The sequence below is a fragment of the Gossypium raimondii genome, chromosome 3, assembly GCF_025698545.1.
Source record: "Gossypium raimondii isolate GPD5lz chromosome 3, ASM2569854v1, whole genome shotgun sequence".
Taxonomy (NCBI): Eukaryota; Viridiplantae; Streptophyta; class Magnoliopsida; order Malvales; family Malvaceae; genus Gossypium; species Gossypium raimondii.
In genome coordinates, this window is record NC_068567.1 from 57,678,128 (window position 1) to 57,688,703 (window position 10,576).

The 10,576-nt window shown below is 37.1% G+C and overlaps 1 protein-coding gene across 1 annotated transcript; it reads left to right on the forward strand.

Moving 5' to 3' along the window:
* Positions 1 to 3,774: 3,774 nt before the first annotated feature.
* Positions 3,775 to 8,029, forward strand: LOC105794930 (G-type lectin S-receptor-like serine/threonine-protein kinase At4g03230). Its single transcript, XM_012624323.2, has 8 exons — positions 3,775 to 5,401; positions 5,608 to 6,072; positions 6,148 to 6,306; positions 6,413 to 6,630; positions 6,722 to 6,932; positions 7,036 to 7,273; positions 7,348 to 7,498; positions 7,595 to 8,029. Exons 1-8 carry the CDS (start codon positions 4,003 to 4,005, stop codon positions 7,901 to 7,903), a joined length of 3,150 nt encoding a protein of 1,049 aa, XP_012479777.1. The 5' UTR covers positions 3,775 to 4,002; the 3' UTR covers positions 7,904 to 8,029.
* The last annotated feature ends 2,547 nt before the right edge of the window (positions 8,030 to 10,576 follow it).

A 10,576-nucleotide genomic window follows, 5' to 3' on the forward strand; every position in this document is an offset into this window, starting at 1 on the left:
GCTTAAAAGAACCAGTAGGCGATGAAACCTACCTTTGATCCCTAATACGATTTATAGTACTCCTACCTGAATTGACATGCCTCTGCTTAATGGATCTCGCCCAACACCACGAAGAATAGATGACACTGATTATGTTAAAAGGAGCATCTTGGAACATACAAAAATTCTTTTATTTCCAAATCCTCAAGCAAACGGTACCAAATAAAGATGGTCAATCCACATCCTGAAAGACTAAATCAAGTTCATTGATAAAATTAGCAGAAAGCCAATCCTCCAACGAATAAGGGAAAAATTGAGATGATAGCCTCGAGGGGATGATCTGCTCCCATGCTTCTTTTGCATTACAATAGTCTTATAACACATGAATACAAGATTCTTCAACGCTTCCACAAAGCTTACACGAAGGGTCCTCTGATAAACCTCTCCTACAACGTTCCGCATTAGTAAAAAGATGACATTTAAATACTAACTAAATGAAATGACGAACATGTTGTGGACCAATCAAAGACCAAACACGCTTCCATTTAACCGCTAGTGGGTTTAGGGTGCTTTCATTAGCATACCATAAGCTACTTTTACAATAAAATTACTTTTTGTGGCCCAATTCAAAATAATAGCATCATGACCCACTAAGGAATTTGGAGTCGGTATACCCACAATATAAGGAAGAATATCATTATTTAAAAAACACTGTATATAATCCTAATTCTAGTTACCCTCCATAGTCACTACCTCTTGAAGGGTGACAGATTCATCAATAAGAGAATGATCCAGACAATAATTAATAAGAAGACCCACCTCCGTTAACCAACTATCTGCCTAGAATTTGATAAGATTCCCATCACCAATCGACCAAAGAAGACTTTGGCGCAAAAGGGGCCAAACCTTAGCAAGCGATCTCCAAACGAAAGAACACTTACTACCTAAAATATCCTCAGGGCGGTCCTCAAAAAGCTTATACTTGGCTCGGAGCACCTTAACCCACAAAGCTTGCTTGTTAGTAAGGAGATTAAAACCCAACTTAAGCACAAAAGAATCATTTTGTTCTTTAAGGCATCAGATACCTAATCCCCCATTAGACAGAGGCTGACAACAATCCCCCACCTTACCAAATGCGGTTTTTGATTAGCCGCTGAACTCCCCCAAATACATCCCCAAGCAATCTTCTTAATTTCTACACAAATGCTAGAAGGGATTTTTAAAGTTTACATAAAATAATTGGGTATAGACAACAAAATTGACAGAGCTAAAGTGACCCACCTTGCCATAGAAAGCATTTTGGCATTCCAGTTGTTCAACTTCCGTTTGACCTTATCCATAACGAATTTAAAGGTATTCATTGTTACTTGTCGATGAAAAAGAGGCATGCCCAAATATATCCCCAAATCATCAGTTTGACGAAAACCAAGAACCCTACAAATAGCATTAACATAGTTAGAATCAATATTCTTAGAGAAGAACACAGTGGTTTTAAGCCGATTAACTTTATGTCCCGAAGCAGCTCCAAAAGTATTATGAGCATCCTTAATTCTTTTTGCCTAATCAATATTAGCTTCTACAAATAAGAAAAGGTCATCGCAAAAAAGATATGTGAGATGGGTGATCCATTCTTCCTCAGCACAATTGGTCTCCAAGTCTTGTCCTCAACTATTCTGTGGATAAGTTGACCCAATTTCTTCATACGTAAAAAAAAATGTAAAGAGACCAAGAGCAACCTTGCCTAATACCCCTTCTCGGAGAACTCATTCGAAAGCTTCCCATTCCACATAATTTGCATGGAAACCGTTGTAATACATTTCATGATTATCCTAGACAAATTTGACGGAAAACCAACATCTACTAAAGTGTCTTCGATAAAATCCCAACGGAGATCATAGGCTTTTTCCAAATCTACTTTAATGGCCATTCATTTTTTCTTCCCTTTTTTTTACGCATCGAGTGTACAATTTCTTGAGCAATGATAATATTATCAATAATCTGCCTTCTTACCACAAAGCTACCTTGGTTCTGTGCAATAAGAGAAGGGAAGACTAACTTGAACCGATTTGCAATAAACTTTGTGGCAATCTTGTATAAAACATTACAAAGGCTAATTGGGCAAAACTGAGCCAAAGAGTTAAGATTTTTAGTTTTAGGGATAAGAACCAAAAAAATCTTATTAATGCTACGACTAAGGGTATGACTAGAAAAACTCCACGCACCTAATTACACATGTCTGAACCAATTGTATCCTATTGACTCTAGTAGAACAAAGCATGGATTCCATCTGAACTCGAAGCCTTCAAGGATCCCATGCTAAACAAAGCATTACAAATTTCCTCATTAGTGACATCTAAAGCTAGAAAATCTAGAGAGCCAGAATCTAAAGTCGGGAAACAACCATGTAAAGGGAACAAGCCAAGAGCTTGATCATCAAAGAGTAGAGTGAAGAGAAGTATTAGACTGCCTCCTCTTAAAGAACCTCAATGTCATTACACCAAAGATCTCCAACTTTTAAAGTAGAAATTCTGTTTAAATTTTGCCTAACGAGTGCTTATTATGGAAGAATTTCGTATTCTAGTCTCCAAACTGAATCCAATCTATTCTCGATTTTTGTTTCCATAGTAAATCTTCCTCATCAAGGACCTTTTCATACTCAACACGCAAATTACATTCAAGTTCCAAAAGGAAACTTGAACACCTCCGGTCTAATGCAGCTTGAACCTTATCAATACAATGAGCAAGCCAGTGTTTCTTTCTAACAATAAGACCAAAAACCTTAGAATTTCATCTTTTTAGTTTCGTAGTGAGTGAGCCAAGATTACCCGATATGTCCGCCCCATATCTCCAATTGTCACGAACAAGTTGTGCAAAAGACGGATGATTAACCCAAGGGGCTAAGAAACGAAAAGGCCTATCATTCCGAGCTTGTTTGGGGGAGTTCATGGATAACAAGATGGGTTCATGATCTGATTTTAAGCGAGCAAGATGAAAAACAGTCGCTTCTGGGAAACACTGACACCACTCACTATTCCTGTAATCTCCCCAACCCGGCCTAGACATTAGACCCAAATTTAGAAGATCATATCAGTCACCGAGATGGCCTAGCAGGGTTATCGGAGCTTTTGAAAATAGTTATTTTAAAATATTTGTTCAATTCAGTAAAAAATTCAGTTACAATCCGATATATTATCCTCAAAATCTTAATTTTAATTTGGCAGCAGAAAAAAAACGGTGAAAGGAGGAAAAGGGGAAGAAAGAGGGAGGTGCTTGGAGTCATTTGGCCCCATGTTTCCTGCAACGTAGCTGCCATTTCTTACTGAACGACTTGCTGCTTTAGTTTCTGGTATTGGATCATGAAAGCGACTGCCACACTTGAAAAAAAAGCCATAAACATTGACAATATAGTCTAAATGGGGTCGCTTTCATCTAATATAATGTAATAAAGCTAAAATGGTGAAACGAGGAAGTGCATGGAGTCCCGCGAAATCAGTGATCATATCTTAATCACAGAAGAAGACTAAAAAACACAAATTAAAGTGAAGGGGGTCCCTTCTAATGACCAAAAAATCCAAGCGCCTTGACTTCTTTGCCCAAACCATCCAATCACCTTTGATCCCACTCTTACCTATGCCATTGCCAACCCCCTCTATCACCAGAATTCAACTTTTTAAGTTTCCCAAATAAAGGTGTGTTCATAGTTTGAGATCGAGATTTGGAGCCCTATCAAACACACCCTATGAGGGTTTTTTTTTTCAGGTTTAAAGACCAGCAATGGACTACTTTTAGACTAACAACATTGAATCCGAAATACAATTGGCGGTGGTACCTGGAAAAGCATAAGAGTAAAATCACAAGGGAAAATTCACTTTTTAAAAATCCTATTGCAGCTATATGCGACAATATTTCACCATCATCCTTGACAGTCGATTTCGTGAACAGTATTAGCGCCTTGTGCTTGGTGGGGGCGTTTTTAGATAATGGAAAACAACAGCACATCACTTGTTACATAGAGAAGAGAATATGAAAATTTCTACACAACAGGTGGTTCCTAAGCTAATGATTGTCTCCCTAGTTTTTGATACTCAAAACAAAAATCATTACTGCAAGAATCGTTTGTTAAGACAGATGCTACCCTCATTAATTTTGCACACACTTGTGTTTTGCAGTTACATTCTTTGTTCTTCTGCTAAAGAGACCATAACATCAAACAGTTCGATCAGTGATGGTGAAGGAGATAGCCTGGTTTCGCCAGGAAAAAAGTTTGAACTTGGATTTTTTACTCCTAATGGAAGCTCCAACACGAGGAGATACTTGGGGATATGGTATTATGGCTCAAACCCGCAAACGGTCGTATGGGTTGCCAATAGAGACAAGCCACTTTTAGATGATAGTGGAGTCTTTGTTGTTGGAGAAGATGGCAACCTCAAGATGCTGAATGGAAATGGGGAATCTTTCTGGTCAACGAATCTTAAAGCAGTGCCTTCTGGATATAAAAAAGCCAAACTGACAGATACTGGGAACCTGGTGCTCTTCAATGAAGAACAAGAAAGCCACTCAGAAAGCATTATATGGGAGAGTTTTCATAATCCCACTGATACATTTCTTCCAGGGATGAGAATGGATGAAAATATGGTACTAACTTCTTGGAAAAGTTTTGATGATCCAGCTCCAGGGAATTTCACATTTCAGATAGACCAAGAAAGAGTAAACCAGTTCATTATTTGGAAAAGAACAACAAGGTATTGGAAAAGTGGTGTTTCTGGTAAATTCATTGGCCCTGATGGGATGCCTTCAGCCATGCCATCAGCAATTTCTTTCTTTTTGTCAAATTTTACCACTGTTGTACTCCACAACGAGTCCATGCCACATCTTACCTCGTCATTATACAGCGATACAAGGATGATTATCAGTTTCTCCGGTCAAATTCAGTATTTCAAGTGGGATTCCAGGAAGATCTGGTCCGTGATTTGGGCTGAGCCTAGAGATAAATGCAGTATCTACAATGCATGTGGAAATTTCGGTAGCTGCAACAGTAACAATGACTTGATGTGTAAATGTTTGCCTGGCTTTGCACCTAGCTCCCCTGCAAATTGGAATAACCAGGATTATTCTGATGGATGCACTAGAAACTCGAGGATATGCAACAAGAAGGCTAAGATCGATACGTTCTTGAGTTTGAATATGATGGAAGTGGGGAATCCAGACTCTCAGTTTAATGCTAAGGATGAAATGGAATGCAAATTTGAGTGCCTTAGCAACTGTCAGTGCCAGGCGTATTCCTATGAAGAACCTGATAATATGCAACAAGGTGGTAGCCGCTTTGCTGCATGCTGGATTTGGTTGGAAGATCTCAACAATATCCAGGAAGAGTACGAAGGTGGCCGTAACCTTAATGTCCGGTTACCCGTTTCTGATGTAGGTACAATTCTTTTCCTTCCCAAATTCGCTTGAATTCATAATCCTTGATAAGTTAATGGTACATTTTGCTTTATGACTATCCCCTTTCTATTTTAGATGCAATATATAGATTTATGAGAAGCCTCTCAGACCATAGTCAACATTGTGCGAAAATGTAATCCCTGAGAAAACATGCAGATAAAATTTGAAGTCGTTTTATGTTTGCAGAATCAACCAGAAGAAGTTGTGAGACTTGTGGCACAAACCTGATTCCATATCCACTTAGCACTGGACCAAAATGTGGCGACGCCATGTATCTCAATTTTCACTGCAACATCTCTTCAGGGGAAGTTACCTTTGATGTTCCTATTGGCACTTATAGGGTCACAAGCATAAGTCCAGAAACACGAAAATTCATCATTCAAACCAATGATGCAAACGATTGTAAGGCTGGAAATTCAGGTGATGATTTATTTCGGTTCAAGCAGCCATCACCATTTCATGTTACTAGCAGATGTAATGCAGATGAAGTAGAGATAGGCTGGGATCCTCCATTGGAACCAACCTGCTCTTCACCAACAGATTGCAAAGATTGGCCAAATTCAACTTGTAATGGAACAAGCAATGGAAAGAAAAGGTGCCTCTGCAATACAAACTTTCAATGGGATAACTTGAGTGTGAATTGCACTGAAGGTAGAATAACACCATTATTTTCAGTATGTCCTCAAATAGTTCAAAACTTAAAAGGGTCCTTCACTGTTCCTGCAGATAGTGGCTATGGACAAAAGAAATACAAGTCTTCAACCAGAAAGATCGCTTTGTCTCTAACTCTGGTAATAGCTTGTATTAGCGCAATCGTTATAACCATTGTGTCAAGCGCCATTGGTTATGTTTACTTGAAGAGAAGAAAACAGGTCGAGGGAGAAGGTAACTAGCACCTCAATTTTCTTGTCTTTCGTTTCAGAACTTGAATTACAATTTTTTTAATGGCTATTCTATATGGTTAAAAGGGTAATGTTTATTTGAAATTCAGGGATATGGGGAAACATTCAAAGAAAATCTGCACTTCACTTATATGGCAGTGCCAGTGAGAGACATGTCAAAGACCTAATCGATTCAGGGCGGTTTAAAGAAGATGATACAGACGGAATAGAGGTACCATTTTTTCATTTAGAAAGTATTCTTTCTGCAACGAGAAACTTCTCAAACGCAAACAAGCTGGGGCAAGGGGGATTCGGACCAGTTTATAAGGTAATAGATTCTTATTCTACTACTGTTTAAATTTCATCTTCTAGCTTTGTTTGGTTATAAAGGAATGCGTGAAACTGGAACCTATTACCAGGGTAAGTTCCCCGGAGGGCAAGAGATTGCTGTAAAGAGGCTCTCAAGTGGTTCAGGGCAAGGCTTAGAGGAATTCAAAAATGAGGTGGTCCTGATTGCAAGACTTCAACATAGGAATCTCGTTAGACTATTAGGCTATTGTGTTGCAGGAGATGAAAAGATGCTACTCTATGAGTATATGCCTAACAAAAGCTTAGACTCCTTCATATTTGGTGAGTCAAATGTGTATTTATCGAATATTATATATATGTATTCACAGAAACTAAGCAGTCACTAAAGATATGTTCTTCAATGGAAATGACATACCTTAACAAGATCGGAAGCTATGCGTTCTACTCGACTGGGATATGCGATACCGTATAATATTGGGAATTGCTCGAGGCCTTCTATATCTCCACCAAGATTCAAGGCTGAGAATAATTCACAGAGATCTAAAAACAAGCAACATTCTACTAGATGAGGAGATGAATCCAAAGATTTCCGATTTCGGGATGGCAAGGATTTTTGGTGGCAAAGAAACTTCTGCAAACACAAATAGAGTAGTTGGAACTTAGTAAGCTTTGCCTTTACTCGACTCCTATTGTACAATCATATTGGTTTATAGTCTCTTACCTTTTGATGTTGCAGTGGATATATGTCGCCTGAGTATGCACTAGACGGCCTTTTCTCATTCAAATCAGATGTATTTAGCTTCGGTGTTGTCGTAATAGAGATCATCAGCGGGAAGAGGAACACCGGATTTTATCAGCCTGAACAGTCATTGAGCCTTCTAGGTTATGTAAGTTATTTATGTTCTATTTCACTCACCCTCCTACAATATTTGATCTTATTCTCTACTTACTGCCATCTTTGCATATTGTACAACTCTTCCCAGGCATGGCATATGTGGAAAACAGGCAAGGCAATGGATTTACTGGACCAGACACTGCGTGAGAGTTGCAAAGCAGACGAGCTGCTAAAGTGTCTAAACGTAGGACTGCTGTGCGTACAAGAAGACCCCGGTGATCGTCCCACCATGTCACAGGTAGTTTTCATGCTCGGCAGCGAGAATGCATCGGTTCCGGCACCAAAACAACCGGCATTCGTAGTCAGGCGATGCCCTTCTAGCAAAGCTTCTTCATCTAGCAAACCAGAGACATTTTCCCAAAATGAGCTAACCGTTACCTTGGAACATGGTAGGTAGTTCTCAAGAAGCCACTTGGAGAATCAAATTTTATTTATTTCTAGTTTTATATCATTTAATAATTCGTACTGCCCTTGATTTTGCAATTGTTATGTTTAAGAATGAAATGTAAGTACTTTTTTTTAACCCTATTTCTTCATGATTACCAAAATTCTAAGTTCCAGATATCAAATATGCTGTCAGCCAAACATTTGTATCTGTGATTGTCTGCTGAAACCTGTCTAATTCAAATCGTATTCTGGGCCTGACTAAAGTGTTTGGGTGGTCTAAATAGCAAATCCATACTCTTATGGGTACATAAACGATTAAATTTCCAAATTGCAACGCAGAGAGATTGAGTTCAATGCTACGATGGTAAAGGAGTAATTGTTGGATTAAATCGAGTAAAAAATTTTAAATTATTTTTGTTCATGAGTCTATATTGTTTAGTTTGAAAATTTTTGTATCACGTGAAACAAAATTCATCTAAATCGATTCAAATAAATTTGTTTAAGTTAAATTAAAAGGGATTAAATAGGTTAGATTAAAATTTTATTGTCGTATTATTAAATTATAAGTTAGAGCACGTAAATTTAAAATCATATATATTTGATGACTTATCTGTTTAAATCCTAAAATTTATCAGTTTGAATAAATAAATAAATTTTGAAATTTTAAGTTTTTTTTTATAAATTCCTTAAAGAAAATCTTGAATATTATATAAATATATATATTGAGTTTTTAAAGATTATTTTGAATTATTTTATATTTTTATGACAATTTTGAAATTGGAGTGAACTCAAGAGGTATTTCACCAAATTGTTATTAAATTTTTGGTTATATCTAATTGCAAAATTCAACTTGAATAAACTAAATTACTTATTTAAGTTGATTTAAAATAACAATTTGATTTGATTAATTTAAAATTTAATTTAAATTTTATTTTTTGATTACTGGGGTTGTCCAAAATTTAAAATTGAAATTAAAGTATCAACAAAATGTTATGCCCCACATTTTACTTAGCCGATAATTGGAAGTAAGTTCGTTGAAGCCAAGAATCATCTTATTACTCTCTTATGTTTTGAAAAAGATAATGGGAGTGGTGGAAAATATTATGGAGGGGTGATGTACAGTGATCTTATTCACTTTGACTTTGCCATCATTCTATCCAAAACCTGACTAGTGCACCAAAATGTAATTTTAGTTTTGCATTTCATACCTCATCTTACTTTCACATATTTTTATTAAAATTGGAGTATTTAATTAAATTTCTTTCAACATTTTGTTGAGCTGAAAAGGTGAAGACTTTCAATGTAATCTATTTTTCTTATTCAAGATATTTGTTTTTCATAGAAGACTACATTAAGATAATTTCCACAATTCTAGTCCTTGACGAAAATCATGTCAAAAGCTTTTTTTATTAGATATTCACATTGATATTTAATGGTAGGCTAATTCTATTTTTAATAGGAGATCAACGGAACACTTATTGTAACACCTCTAACCCATATCCGTCGCCGGAACAGGGTTATAGAGCATTACCGGAATAAACAGATCAAATACAAACATTTCATATTATTTAACATTCACATCTGATATTATTCATAAAGCCCCTTATATGAGCCCTCGAGGCCTAAAACATACATTAGAAACAAGTCGGGACTAAATCGGGTACTCAGAGAATTTTTTGCAAAATCTCAATATTTTTCTAAGGTGCAAGGGACACACGCCCATGTGATCAGGCCGTGTGAGTGACACACCCGTGTCTTAGGCCGTGTGGGCATTCGAAATATGGAACACGGCCGTGCCCTAGCCCGTGTTAGTACCTGTGTAACTCTCTGACTTGGGTCACACGGCCAAGTCACATGCCCGTGTGCTAGGCCGTGTGAACATAAAAATTTGCATTAAATAGGTGCAGGGCTCACACGGCCAAGCCACGCACCCGTATGCCAGGCCGTGTGAAAAATTCTGAGCATTCTGTTTTGAATTTTAAAGATGCAGGGGACACACGGCTGAAACACATGCCCATATGCTAGGCTGTGTGTCACATATGGCTGAGACACATGCCCGTGTCCCTGCCCGTGTGGACAAAATAAGGTCATTTCCAAGCCATATTTCTTACCCAAATTTTCCTTCCACCTACATAAACACTTAAATATGCTTTCAAGCCAATACAAGACATTCAAATCCAACCAAAATCAAGTTTTATACTTAACATCTTACCAAATCCATTCAAGAATCTTTACTTACCAACTTGACCATATGCATATATAAACTCATTTGTACCTAATTTACCAATTTCAAACCAACTATCAATATGTTTAAAAATTATCCATCATTCAACCATACTAGCACACATTAAACATGATAAGGCCATTTACATACAAATCAAAATATGATCATCACAAGCCATTCCAATGGCTATTGACAACCAAAATCATTTTCATATTAACATTGGCTAGTTAACCTATACATGCCATTATAACCAAACGTAATTTACTATTTATACCGAATTGGGCCGATGGATAGTGTGATGTGTCTCCGACCAGCTTCCAACCTTAACGAGCTTCCGAGTTACTATAAAACAGAGGAAATAAAACAAAGTAAGCTTTAAAGCTTAGTAAGTTCATATAACGGAAAATTAACTTACCATTTATTTACATTTAAGGTAAGCATATAAAATACATCTAAAGC